At 40.7% G+C, this 15,169-nt stretch overlaps 1 protein-coding gene across 4 annotated transcripts in view; it reads right to left on the minus strand.

The window, feature by feature from the left end:
* The window catches only part of dgkd (diacylglycerol kinase delta), a 173,936-nt gene that overhangs the window by 53,227 nt on the left and 105,540 nt on the right, over nt 1-15,169 (minus strand). For all 4 annotated transcript variants that reach the window (XR_014378845.1, XM_045724294.2, XM_014213440.3 and 1 more), the window contains 4 exons: nt 9,491-9,587; nt 9,013-9,123; nt 8,032-8,128; nt 7,414-7,521 (listed from right to left, as the gene is read on the minus strand). Coding sequence is in view for 3 of the 4 variants with exons in the window: in XM_045724294.2 (XP_045580250.1) it covers nt 7,414-7,521; nt 8,032-8,128; nt 9,013-9,123; nt 9,491-9,587 (413 nt within the window). In the remaining variant the exon portion in view is untranslated. The remainder of the gene's footprint in view (nt 1-7,413; nt 7,522-8,031; nt 8,129-9,012; nt 9,124-9,490; nt 9,588-15,169) is intronic.

Genomic DNA, 15,169 nt, shown 5'->3' on the forward strand with positions numbered 1-15,169 from the left:
CTGTGACACAAAAAAAAATGTAAGTCAGGGGGTGTGAACATACTGTGCCTTCGGAAAGTATTCAGACCCCTTGACTTTTTCTACATTTTGTAATGTTACAGCCTTAGTCTAAAATTGATTAAATAAAACAATATCCTCAGCAATCTACACACAATATCCCATAATGACGAAGCGAAAACAGTGTTTTTGAAATGTTTGCAACTTTATTAAACACCAAAGACAGAAAAACCTTATTCACACCATTTGCTATGAGACTTGAAATTGAGCTCAGGTGCATCCTGTTTCCATTGACCATCCTTGAGATGTTTCTACAACTTGGAGTCCACCTGTGGTAAATTCAATTAATAAGACACGATTTGGAAAGGCACACACCTGTCTATATAAGGTTTCACATTGCATGCCAGAGCAAAAACCAAGCCATGAGGTCGAAAGGAATTGTCCGTAGAGCTCCGAGAAAGGATTGTGTCGAGGAACAGATCTGGGGAAGGCTACAAAAACCTTTCTGCAGCATTGAAGGTCCCCAAGAACACAGTGGTCTCCATCATTATTAAATGGAAGAAGTTTGTAAACACCAAGACTCCTCCAAGAGCTGGTCGCCCGGCCAAACTGAGCAATCAAGTGAGAAGGGCCTTGGTCAGGGAGGTGACCAAAAACCCAATGGTCACTCTGACAGAGCTCTAGAGTTCCTCTGTGGAGATGGGAGAACCTTCCAGAAGGACAACCATCTCTGCAACACTCCACCAATCAGGCCTTTATGGTAGAGTGACCAGACGGAAGCCACTCCGCAGTAAAAGACACAATAGCCCGCTTGGAGTTTGCCAAAAGGCACCCAAAGGACTCTCAGACCATGAGAAACAAGATTCTCTGGTCTGATGAAACCAAGATTGAACACTTTTGCCTGAATGCCAAGTATCACGTCTGGAGGAAACGTGGCACCATCTCTACGGTGAAGCATGATGGTGGCAGCATGATGCTGTGGGGATGTTTTTCAGTGGCAGGGACTGGGAGTCTAGTCAGGATCAAGGCAAAGATGAACGGAGCAAAGTACAGAGAGATCCTTGATCAAAACCTGCTCTAGAGCGCTCTGAACCTCAGACTGGGGCGAAGGTTCACCTTCCAACAGGACAACGACCCTAAGCAGACAGCCAAGACAAGTCTCTGAATTATCGAGTGGCCCAGCCAGAGCCCGGACTTGAACCCAATCGAACATCTCTGGAGAGACCTGAAAATACCTGTGCAGCAACACTCCCCATCCAACCTGACAGAGCTTGAGAGGATCTGCAAGCTTGTAGCATCATACCCAAGAAGACTTGAGGCTGTAATCACTGCCAAAGGTGCTTCAACAAAGTGCTGAGTAAAGGTTCTGATTACTTATATAACTATGACATTTCCGTTGTTTCATTTTTAACCTCTTGACGGTCGCCTAGGATAGGGGGCGCCACAGCGCATTTTGAAAAAAATTCGTGCCCATTTTAAACGGCCTACTACTCAAACTCAGAAGCTAAGATATGCATATAATTAATACTTGTGGATAGAAAACACCCTAAAGTTTCTAAAACTGTTTGAATGGTGTCTCTGAGTATAACAGAACTCATATGGCAGTCAAAACCCCGAGACAGATCGAAACAGGAAGTGGAATTCTGAATTGCGGACTCAAATTCATCACGTTGCCTATTAATCACACCGTGAGCTATGGTTCATTGAGCACTTCCTATTGCTTCCACTAGATGTCCCCAGTCTTTACAAAGTGATTTGAGTCTCCTACTGTGAAAACTGACAGAATGACACGCTGTGGAACGTGGTCACACGGAGAGGGCCATCACCATTATGACGCCGGCGCCCCTGGCTACCCTCCCCTTTCGAAACGTTTATAAAGACAATGCAATCGTCCCCCTTGAATCTTATTGGAGCTCTGGTTGAAAAAGGCCCTAAAGATTTATGTTATACAACGTTTGACATGTTTGAACGAACCTAAATAAGAAACAAATGCATTTTGTTGAAAGAGTAGCCCCGCGCACGTCGGAACTTTTGGTGCAGCCTTCAGAACGCGCTAACAACAACAAGCTAATGGAACATAAAGGATGAACTTTTTCGAACGAAAATACATTTGTTGTGGACCTGGGATTCCTGGAAGTGCCTAAGGATGAAGATAATCAAAGGTAAGGGATTATTGACAATAGTATACAAGACTAGATTTGATATGCGATTGTTCCAAGATGGCGCTGACCTGTATTGCTAGCCTATTGTTCTGAGTATCGCATCCCCTTTTATCGCAAAGTGTGATTACCCAGTAAAGTTATTTTTAAATCTGGCATTACAGGTGCTTTCAAGAGATATTCATCTATAAATCTTAGAATGACAATATTACATTTTAAAAATGTTTTCGAATAGTAATTTTGTAAATTGTAGCGCTGTTTCATCGGATGCATTTGAGGGAAAATAGTTAGTCAACGTTACGCACCGATGTAAAATTCTGTTTTTATATATAAATATGAACTTTATCGAAAAAAAGAATGCATGCATTGTGTAACATGATGTCCTAGGTGTGTCATCTGATGAAGATTGTCAAAGGTTAGTGCTGCATTTAGCTGTTTTTTGGTTATTTGTGATGCATGTGGTTGGTCAGAAAATGGCTATGTGGCTACTTTTATGATATACTCCTCTAACATAAGCTAATGATTTGCTTTTGCTGTAAAGCCTTTTTGAAAATCGGACAACGTGGTTCGATTCAGGAGAGGTGTATCTATAAAACGATATAATTATGACATTTTGTTATGCTAATGGCGATAGGATTTTTCGCTGGATGTCCGTCCGAGGCCGCACAGGGGTTAATAAATTAGCAAAAATGTCTAAAAAACATGGGGTATTGTGTGTAGATTTATGATAGGGAAAAACATTTTAATACATTTTAGAATAAGTCTGTAACTTAACAAAATGTGGAGAAAGTCAAGGGGTCTGAATACTTTCCGAATGCACTGTATACACTGAGTGTACAAAAGGGAACGTGAGCTGGGATTAGACCATCGTGAGACAGGTTAGTTTTACCCTACTGATGATGTGTTGTTGCAATAGTAATCCTGCTCAGTACGATAGGAATCACCTTGTGAATGATTTTGCCGAAGATTGTATCTCTGCCGGCCTTTCTTGATGTTAAGGCCGACTGAGGAGCCAAATGTCACTGAATCAAACGGTGACCTGAGCAAATGTTTTCTTGATGGTGCGTTTCTTGAAGGTGCATGCACCTTCCTAATATTGAGGGCATGAACTCTTCAAGGTGACGAAAGCATTCCACAGGGATGCTGGCCCATGTTGACTCCAATGCTTCCCATAGTTGTGTCAAGTTGGCTGGATGTCCTTTGTGTGGTGGACCATTCATGAAACAGTTGAGCGTGAAAAACCCAGCAGCATTGCAGTTCTTGACACACTCAAACCGGTGCGCCTGGCACCTACTACCCTACCCCGTTCAAAGGCACTTAAATCTTTTGTCTTGCCCATTTATATTTATTATGGATCCCCACTAGCTGCTGCCACAGCAAAATTAATGCAGTTTATACAATTTTAAAAACATTACAATACATTCACAACACACTGTGTGCCCTCAGGCCCCTACTACACCACTACCACATATCTACAGTACTAAATCCCTATTTGGTCGGAAGTTTACATACACTTAGAATGGAGTCATTAAAACTCGTTTTTCAACCACTCCACAAATTTCTTGGTAACAAACTATAGTTTTGGCAATTCGGTTAGGACATCTACTTTGTGCATGACAAGTCATTTTTCCAACATTTGTTTACAGACATATTATTTAACTTATAATTCACAGTATCACAATTCCAGTGGGTTAGAAGTTTACATACACTAAGTTGACTGTGCCTTTAAACAGGCTATTTGACATCATTTGAGTCAATTGGAGGTGTACCTGTGGATGTATTTCAAGTCCTACCTTCAAACTCAGTGCCTCTTCATTTGACGTCATGGGAAAATAAAAGGAAATCAGCCCAGACCTCAGAGAAATAAATTGTAGACCTCCACAAGTCTGGTTCATCCAAACGCCTGAAGGTACCTCATTCATCTGTACAAATAATAGTACGCAAGTATAAACACCATGGGACCATGCAGCCATCATACCGCTCAGGAAGGAGACGCGTTCTGTCTCCTAGAGATGAACGTACTTTGGTGTGAAAAGTGAAAATCAATCCCAGAACAACAGCAAAGGACCTTGTGAAGATGCTGGAGGAAACAGGTACTAAAGTATCTATATCCACAGTAAAACGAGTCCATTATCAACATAACCTGAAAGGCCGCTCAGCAAGGAAGAAGCCACTGCTCCAAAATCGCCATAAAAAAATCCAGACTACGGTTTGCAACTGCACATGGGGACAAAGATCGTACTTTTTGGAGAAATGTCCTCTGGTCTGATGAAACAAAAATAGAACTGTTTGGCCATAATAACCATCGTTATGTTTGAAAGAAAAAGGTGTAGGCTTGCAAGCAGAAGAACACCATCCCAAACATGAAGCACGGGGTGGCAGCATCATGTTGTGGGGGTGCTTTGCTGCAGGAGGGTCTGGTGCACTTCACAAAATAGATGGCATCATGCGGAAAGAAAATTACGTGGATATATTGAAGCAACATCTCAAGACATCAGTCAGGAAGTTAAAGCTTGGTCGCAAATGGGTCTTCCAAATGGACAATGACCACAAACATACTTCCAAAGTTGTGGCAAAATGGCTTAACCTCTCTTTGGTAGGGGGCAGTATTTTCACGTCCGGATGAAAAGCGTGCCCAAAGTAAACTGCCTGCTACTCAGGCCCAGAAGCTAGGATATGCATATAATTAGTAGATTTGGATAGATAACACTCTAAAGTTTCTAAAACTGTTAAAATAATGTCTGTGAGTATAACAGAACTGATATGGCCAGCAAAACTCAGAGGACAAACCATCCCCTTTCCACTGTTTTCAATGGCTGTCACTTTTATTATAAGGCGAAATCCTCCCAGATTGCAGTTCCTAGGGCTTCCACTAGATGTCAACAGTCTTTAGAAAGAGTTTCATGCTGGGTTTTGGAAAAATTAGCCAGAAATTGTAGTTTTTCTAGGTGGCTCCCATTTTGGCTGTAGTGTTTCCAAGCACGTGGAAGAGAGCACGTTCTTTGATATTTTTCTCCGGTAAAGACAATAACGATTCTCTGTCTTAAATTTTATCATTTATTTTACGTATTAGGGTACCTAAGGTTTGATTATAAACGTTTGACTTGTTTGGAAAAGTCTATTAGTAACGTTTGGGATTCATTTTGTATGCATTTTGATGGAGGAAAACTGGGTGGATTATTGACTGAAGCGCACCAGCTAAACATAGTTTTTATGGATATAAAGAAGAACATTATCGAAAAAAGGGACCATTTGTGATGTATCTGGGACCCTTTGGAGTGCCAACAGAAGATCATCAAAGGTAAGGCATTTATATTATCGCTATTTCTGACTTTCGTGGCGCACCTGCCTGGTTGAAATATGTTTTTCATGCTTTTGTATGTGGGGCGCTGTCCTCAAATAATCGCACGGTGTGCTTTCGCTGTGAAGCCTTTTTGAAATCTGACACAGCGGCTAGATTAACAAGAAGTTAAGCTTTATTTTGATGTATTACACTTGTGATTTTATGAAAGTTAAATATTTATAATTCTGTAGTTTGAATTTTGCGCTCTGCAATTTCACCGGATGTTGGCCAGGTGGGACGCTATAAGAAGTTTTAAGGACAACAAAGTCAAGGTATTGGAGTGGCCATCACAAAGCCCTGACCTCAAGCCTATTGAATATTTGTGGGCAGAACTGAAAAAGCGTTTGCAAGCAAGGAGGCCTACAAACCTGACTCAGTTACACCAGCTCTGTCAGGAGGAATGGGCCAAAATTCATCCAACTTATTGTGGGAAGCTTGTGGAAGGCTACCCGAAACGTTTGATCCAAGTTAAACAATTTAAAGGCAATGCTACCAAATACTAATTGAGTGTATGTAAACTCCTGACCCACTGGGAATGTGATGAAAGAAATAAAAGCTGAATTAAATCATTCTCTCTACTATTATTCTGACATTTCACATTCTTAAAATAACGTGGTGATCCTAACTGACCTAAGACAGGGAATTTTTACTAGTATTAAATGTCAGGAATTGTGAAAAACTGAGTTTAAATGTATTTGGCTAATGTGTATGTAAACTTCCGACTTCAACTGTATCTACAGTACTAAATCCATGTGTATGTAACGGGCGTATGTTATTGTGTGTGTGTGTGTGTGTGTGTGTGTGTGTGTGTGTGTGTGTATGCATGTGTCTGTGCCAATGTTTGTGTTGCTTCACAGCCCCCGCTATTCCATAAGGTGTTTTTTTAACCTAATTTTACTGCTTGCGTCAGTAACTTGTGGAATAGAGTTCCATGTAGTCATGGCTCTATGTAGTACTGTGTGCCTCCCATAGTCTGTTCTGGACTTGTGGACTGTGAAGAGACCTCGTCTTGTGGGGTATGCATGGGTGTCTGAGCTGTGTGCCAGTAGTTTAAACAGACAGCTTGGTGCATTCAACATGTCAATACCACTCATAAATAAAAGTAGTGATGAAGTCAATCTCTCACCCACTTTCAGCCAGGAGAGATTGACATGCATATTATTAATATTAGCTCTCTGTGTACATTCAAGGGCCAGCCGTCCTGCCCTGTTCTGAACCAATTGCAATTTTCCTAAGTCCTTTTTTGTGGCAAATGAACACACAACTGAACAGTAGTCTAGGGCCTGTAGGACCTGCCTTGTTGATAATGTTGTTATGGCAGAGCATCGCTTTATTATAGACAGACTTCTCCCCATCTTAGCTACTACTCAATATGTTTTGAACCCTCTGAATGGCATACATACACAATCCATGTCTCAAGGCTTATTTTTTTTAACCCATCTCCTCCCCTTCATCTATTTAACAAGTGACATCAATAAGGGATCATAACTTTCACCTGGATTCAACTGGTCAGTCTATGTCATGGAAAGAGCATGTTTTGTACACCCATTCTATATCTCATATGTGGTTAGTCACACATGAACACAACGCTGACTGGGGGGGGGGGGGGGGGGGGGGGGTTGATGTGAAATGGGTTAGATTTGTGCAGGGGGTATTCTGGTTTTGTAAAGGGAAGGGGATAAATAATAATAATTATTATTATTATAAAAAGATTACTAATACATGTGATTTACATAACAAAGACCCAAATATGCTTAATAACATTTTAAAAAAAAGTGGAGGAAACATGTGAGTACTGTTACAATGTCATGTAATCTTTATGTATTAGTGTTATAAAAAAATATCCAGCTGCCTATAGAGTCATATTGTACTTATGCAACAACAACACAAAGAGAGGGTTTTGATGACACTTACATCATCCTCTTTGGTCCCGCCCCAGAAGTTGGTGCCGCCTGCATAGCTTGGGATGTTCAGGACAGCTATGCCCTGCAGGCTGGGGAGGGGGATAGGCCTCCCGTCGCACTAAACACACACACACACGCATTGTCATACTGTAACAGAACAAAACTGTCTGCACATGTTCGGATACAAACTCCCACAATCAAAATAACAACGCCAGACATGAATTGAAAAGTCTAAAAATGGATATGCCAATCCCAGATTGCCCCACAGGGTTAGGGTCAGGGTAAGAGTTATGGTATGACAGTCAAGTCTCTTTAGTGTATGGCACACTGAGGCGCATGACACAGATAAAATAGTATATGACGTTCATCATTGTCCGTTTATGTCTGTTGAAATTTTAACGCATCTCTGCTTTTTTACGGATGAGTTGCGCACGTACAAAGGCGAAAATATTGTTCTTTGTCGGACAAGTTTTTTGTTGGACAATTTCAACTAATCTCCATTGTCATTCATCCAGCAACGGATGACACCCATTGAAAAACCATTGGCTCCACCTGGAATATTCAGACAAAATCTCAATGTGGCCGTACCCTTAGTTGCATCAACTTGGCTACTGTTGTGTTTTCTTACCTCCAGCAATACCTTCTGCTCTAGGTTCTTGTAGGTGCGATGCAGCAGCTCCTTGGTGCCCAGAACCCCGTACCACATCATGTTTTTGGTGCGACTCCTGAACACAGACCGAACCACAAATTAACACAGTGACCGAGCCACAACACACACACACACACACAACACACACACACACACACACACACACAATATACTTTATGTTCAACAAACAAAGGTTAGGCTCTTTGTGGAGAGCAGTAGCACAGAAATGGAAGACATTGCTATTCTAAAGTACAAAACACACCGCTGCCACTCACTGCTTTTAGCTGTTGGTCTTTGCGGTGTGTCTGAGCTATAAACAGTCTCTCCAGGATTTTGGGTGTTTCTTCCAAAAATGCTTGATTTTGCTGCGGCAATACAGACATTTTGCTAAGAGTTTTGTCCAAATAATCACGAAAATGCACTGACGGGGACTCATTTCCTCCAATTCTGGGCATTTTGCCTTGGTTAACGCTGTGTTCTTATGCTCAAACATTATAAGAAAATCAGTGGGCCCCAATCGGTGTGCCCTTCTTGCCCGGTCGGCCAAGACAAAAATTACTCCTGAATTAATAGTTTTTGGAATTTTCAATTCTCCCCAACTGTCTAGGTTTTACTTAGGTGATTGTTATTTCCATAATCTTTTATACATACTTCATATGTCATTTTTGTCGTATAAGTTTACACTGAAAGCGTTTTTCCAATCCCAAAAGTTAATTTCTATACTGTTTGATTTATTTTACAGTTTTACACTGACCCAAACTAGACCCCATGAGACCCAGACCCAATCTATCAAGACCCAGACCCTGTGTATTGAGACCATGACCAGACCAACACTGTATTTATGCGGTCTCAAGACAAAGACCACGAGATCAGACTCCATCTCTGCTTATCACCCTATCCAGTACTGGGTGTATCTGGTTTAGTTAGCAGACTAAAGGCTCTGCCTCATTCCTCAGTTACCTGCACTTCTCTGGATGCTCATCCCGCTTATTGTTGAAGTCCAGTGAGATCTTAGCATCCAGGCCGATCCCAAAGTAGTTGTTCATCACACATTTCTCAGTGTAGCAGTCACTGAAACCAAACACAGTATATGGTCACTCACAACTCTGGGGCAAAAGGTAGATGATGATGATGATGAGGTTGGGCTTAAAGGGATAGTTCACTTCAAACACATGGGGAAAGCAGGAACATGGAAAGAGGAAGGCAAAACTAATTTTTAATACACCACTAGCAAGTTCAATCCATTTCCACTAGCATTGCTCCATGCTCCAAAGAAGCTGGTCAGGAGATTCTTGACGTTGTTTAATAACCAGCTAAAAACCTACAAACGGTTTGGATGAAATAACAACACCAAAGGTAAGTTGAAAATAATATAAAACCTAAAAAGTTAACTAACCCTTTAAGGGAAGGAGGAGAAAGACTGAAACGGGACACTCACAAGGTCTCTGAGTCGCAGCTGAAGGAGTCAGCATTGACCAGCAGTCTGCTGATGACTGAACTGCTGGAGAGGGAGCCAGAGATACCAGCCCTGAGACCTGAACACACACATAAACACACACACATTTAACACAGCATGTGTTAAATTGCTGAACACTGTCAGATAATTGAGCACAGAGAGAGCAAAATTATATCACAGGAATATAAAGTGTAATATTGTTAAAAGTAGGTGTTAATTATTTTCGGTGCACTAGAGCTGAGCGACTAACCAAAATGTCAGCTATTTGTCGTTTTTTAAACAACTAATTGTCTAACGTTGGTTCAATTATTTGAATTCAATTTTCTGTGAGTTCAATGAGCTCAATGTGAATTTCTCTAGAGATGAATCAGATCATGCCCAAACTGTGCGTTGTAGTTGGGAGCTGTAGTGTCCTACAGGCCAATGTTCTACATAATTATCAAGTTTCCTGGGCTACCCTAACTACAATGACCATAATCCATTGTGCAGATACTTGTCTGGTCTGTGTTTCTTTTTCGCCTGCTACGTAAGAGACAGAAGAATGCGGATCATGAGGGGATACATTGAGAGCAGTTTCTTCGCGAGGTATCTTTACCAGAAAATACAGTGGGGGAAAAAAGTATTTGATCCCCTGCTGATTTTGTACATTTGCCCACTGACAAAGAAAGGATCAGTCTATAATTTTAATGGTAGGTTTATTTGAACAGTGAGAGACAGAATAACAAAAAAAAAAAAAGAAAAACGCATGTCAAAAATGTTATAAAATTATTTGCATTTTAATGAGGGAAATAAATATTTGACCCCTCTGCAAAACATGACTTAGTACTTGGTGGCAAAACCCTTGTTGGCAATCACAGAGGTCAGACGTTTCTTGTAGTTGGCCACCAGGTTTGCACACATCTCAGGAGGGATTTTGCCCCACTCCTCTTTGCAGATCTTCTCCAAGTCATTAAGGTTTCGAGGCTGACGTTTGGCAACTCGAACATTCAGCTCCCTCCACAGATTTTCTATGGGATTAAGGTCTGGAGACTGGCTAGGCCACTCCAGGACCTTAATGTGCTTCTTCTTGAGCCACTCCTTTGTTGCCTTGGCCGTGTGTTTTGGGTCATTGTCATGCTGGAATACCCATCCACGATCCATTTTGGTCTCATCTGACCACAACACTTACACCAGTTGTCCTCTGAGTCATTCAGATGTTCATTGGCAAACTTCAGACAGGCATGTATATGTATTCTTGAGCAGGGGGACCTTGCAGGATTTCAGTCCTTCACGGCGTAGTGTGTTACCAAATGTTTTCTTGGTGACTATGGTCCCAGCTGCCTTGAGATCATTGACAAGATCCTCCCGTGTAGTTCTGGGCTGATTCCTCACCGTTCTCATGATCATTGCAACTCCACGAGGTGAGATCTTGCATGGAGCCCCAGGCCGAGAGATATTGACAGTTCTTTTGTTTTTTCCATATGCGAATAATCGCACCAAATGTTGTCACCTTCTCACCAAGCTGCTTGGCGGTGGTCTTGTAGCCCATTCCAGCCTTGTGTAGGTCTACAATCTTGTCCCTGACATCCTTGGAGAGCTCTTTGGTCTTGGCCATGGTGGAGAGTTTGGAATCTGATTGATTGATTGCTTCTGTGGACAGGTGTCTTTTTTACAGGTAACAAGCTGTGGTTAGGAGCACTCCCTTTAAGAGTGTGCTCCTAATCTCAGCTCGTTACCTGTATAAAAGACACCTGGCAGCCAGAAATTAGAGGTCGACTGATTATGACTTCTCAACGCCGATACCGATTATTGGAGGACCCAAAAAAAAGCCGATACCGATTAGTCGGACGATTTTTTGATTTTTTATTAATTTATTTGTAATAATGACAATTACAACAATACTGAATGAACACTTATTTTAACTTAATATAATACATCAATAAAATCAATTTAGCCTCAAATAAATAATGAAACATGTTCAATTTGGTTTAAATAATGCAAAAACAAAGTGTTGGAGAAGAAAGTAAAAGTGCAATATGTGCCATGTAAAAAAGCTAACGTTTAAGTTCCTTGCTCAGAACATGAGAACATATGAAAGCTGGTGGTTCCTTTTAACATGAGTCTTCAATATTCCCAGGTAAGATGTTTTAGGTTGTAGTTATTATAGGACTATTTCTCTCTATACGATTTGTATTTCATATACCTTTGACTATTGGATGTTCTTATAGGCACTTTAGTATTGCCAGTGTAGCAATACAGCTTCCGTCCCTCTCCTCGCTCCTACCTGGGCTCGAACTAGGAACACATTGACAACAGCCACCCTCGAAGCAGCGTTACCCATGTAGAGGAAGGGAAAAAAACTATTCCAAGTCTCAGAGCGAGTGACGTTTGAAACGCTATTAGCGTGCACCCGGCTAACTAGCTAGCCATTTCATATCGGTTACACCAGCCTAATCTTGGGAGTTGACAGGCTTCAAGTCATAAACAGCGCAATGCATTGCGAAGGGCTGCTGGCAAAACGCACGAAAGTGCTATTTTGAATGAACGCTTACAAGCCTGCTGGTGCCTACCATCACTCAGTCAGACTGCTCTTTCAAATCATAGACTTAATTATAACATAATAACACACAGAAACACGAACCTTAGGTCATTAATATGGTAGAATCCGGAAACTATCATCTCGAAAACAAAACGTTATTCCTGTTACATTGCACAACCTTCAGTGTTATCCTCTTACATCTAGACGTTCCGTTAGCAGAACACCTGCTCCAATATCCAATGATGGGCGTGGCGCGAAATACAAACTCCTCTAAAATCCGAAAACTTCAATTTTTCAAACATATGACTATTTTACAGCATTTTAAAGACAAGACTCTCGTTAATCTAACCACACTGTCCGATTTCAAAAAGGCTTTACAGCGAAAGCAAAACATTACATTATGTCAGCAGAGTACCCAGCCAGAAATAATCAGACACCCATTTTTCAAGCTAGCATATAATGTCACAAAAAACAAAACCACAGCTAAATGCAGCACTAACCTTTGATGATCTTCATCAGATGACAACCCTAGGACATTATGTTATACAATGCATGCATGTTTTGTTCAATCAAGTTCATATTTATATCAAAAACCAGCTTTTTCACATTAGCATGTGACGTTCAGAACTAGCATACCCCCCGCAAACATCCGGTGAATTTACTAAATTACTCACGATAAACGTTCACAAAAAACATAACAATTATTTTAAGAATTATAGATACAGAACTCCTCTATGCACTCGATATGTCCGATTTTAAAATAGCTTTTCGGTGAAAGCACATTTTGCAATATTCTCAGTAGATAGCCCAGCCATCACGGCTAGCTATTTAGACACCGACCAAGTTTAGCGCTGACCAAACTCCGATTTACTATTACAAAAGTTTGTCAGAATGCACTCCCAGGACTGCTACTTCAATAACAAATGTTGGTTTGGTCCAAAATAATCCATCGTTATATCCAAATAGCGGCGTTTTGTTCGTGCGTTCTAGACACTATCCGAAGTGTAAATAAGGGTTACGAGCATGGCGCAATTCGTGACAAAAGATTTCTAAATATTCCATTACCGTACTTCGAAGCATGTCAACCGCTGTTTAAAATCAATTTTTATGCCATTTTTCTCAATTTTTATGCGATAATATTCTGACCGGGAATCTGCGTTTAGGTAAACAGAGGAAAGAAAACAAAGCATTCTGTCGACGCGGGCACGCGACTGAGTCTCACAGTACTGTAACCAGCCACTACCCAAATGCGCTACTTTGTTTCAACCAGAGCCTGCAAAGCCACGGTTCAGCTTTTTGCCGCCTTCTGAGAGACCATGTGAGCCGTAGGAAGTGTCACGTAACAGCAGAGATCCTTTGTAATGGATAGAGATGGCAAAGAAGGCCAAGAAATGGTCAGACAGGGTACTTCCTGTACAGAATCTTCTCAGGTTTTGGCCTGCCAAATGAGTTCTGTTATACTCACAGACACCATTCAAACAGTTTTAGAAACTTTGGAGTGTTTTCTATCCAAAGCTAATAATTATATGCATATTCTAGTTTCTGGGCAGGAGTAATAATCAGATTAAATTGGGTACGTTTTTTATCCGGCTGTGAAAATACTGCCCCCTATCCATAACAGGTTAAGTCATAATTACGTAAAACTCTGGCAAATTAGTTCGCAACGAGCCAGGCGGCCCAAACTGTTGCATATACCCTGACTGCGTGCAATGAACGCAAAATTACACAATTTCACCTGGTTAATATTGCCTGCTAACCTGGATTTCTTTTAGCTAAATATGCAGGTTTAAAAATATATACTTCTGTGTATTGATTTTAAGAAAGGCATTGATGTTTATGGTTAGGTACAGTCATGCAACGATTGTGCTTTTTCGCAAATGCGCTTTTGTTAAATCATCCCCGTTTGGCGAAGTCGGCTGTCTTTGTTAGGAAGAAATAGTCTTCACAGTTCGCAACGAGCCAGGCGGGCCCAAACTGCTGCATATACCCTGACTCTGTTTGCAAGAGAAGTGACACATTTTCCCTAGTTAAAAGAAATTCATGTTAGCAGGCAATATTAACTAAATATGCAGGTTTGAAAATATATACTTGTGTATTGATTTTAAGAAAGGCATTGATGTCTATGGTTGGAGCAACGTGTACCTAAGCGATTATATGCAACACAGGACAGGCTAGATAAACTAGTAATATCATTAACCATGTGTAGTTAACTAGTGATTACGATTGATTGATTGTTTTTTATAAGATAAGTTTAATGCTAGCTAGCAACTCACCTTAGCTTCTTACTGCATTCGCGTAACCTCGTGGAGTGCAATGTAAAGCAGGTGGTTAGAGCGTTGGACTAGTTAACCGTAAGGTTGCAAGATTGAATCCCTGAGCTGACAAGGTAAAAATATGTCGTTCTGCCCCTGAACAGGGCAGTTAACCCACCGTCATTGAAAATAAGAATGTGTTCTTAACTGACTTGCCTAGTTAAATAAATAATTAATCGGCCATTCCGATTAATCGGTCGACCTCTACCAGAAATCTTTGATTGAGAGGGGGTCAAATACTTATTTCCCTCATTAAAATGCAAATCAATTTATAACATACGTTTTTTTTTTTATATTTTTGTTGTTATTCTGTCTCTCACTGTTCAAATAAACCTACTATTAAAATTATAGACTAATCATTTCTTTGTAAGTGGGCAAACGTACAAAATCAGCAGGGGATCAAATACTTTTTTTCCCCCACTATACATGATCTAAGTGATTGATAAATTGGAATTCAGCAGTCCTAAATGTATGCCTTAGTTACAGTTGAAGTCGGAAGTTTACATACACATTAGCCAAATACATTTAAACTCAGTTTTTCACAATTCCTGACATTTAATACTAGTAAAAATTCCCTGTCTTAGGTCAGTTAGGATCACCACGTTATTTTAAGAATGTGAAATGTCAGAATAATAGTAGAGAGAATGATTTATTTCAGCTTTTATTTCTTTCATCACATTCCCAGTGGGTAAGAAGTTTACAAACACTCAATTAGTATTTGGTAGCATTGCCTGTAAATTGTTTAACTTGGGTCAAACGTTTCAGGTAGCCTTCCACAAGCTTCCTACAATAAGTTGGGTTAACTTTGGCCCATTCCTCCTGACAGAGCTG

This window comes from Salmo salar, chromosome 09 (assembly GCF_965601325.2).
Source record: "Salmo salar chromosome 09, fSalSal1, whole genome shotgun sequence".
In the NCBI taxonomy this organism is placed as follows: domain Eukaryota; kingdom Metazoa; phylum Chordata; class Actinopteri; order Salmoniformes; family Salmonidae; genus Salmo; species Salmo salar.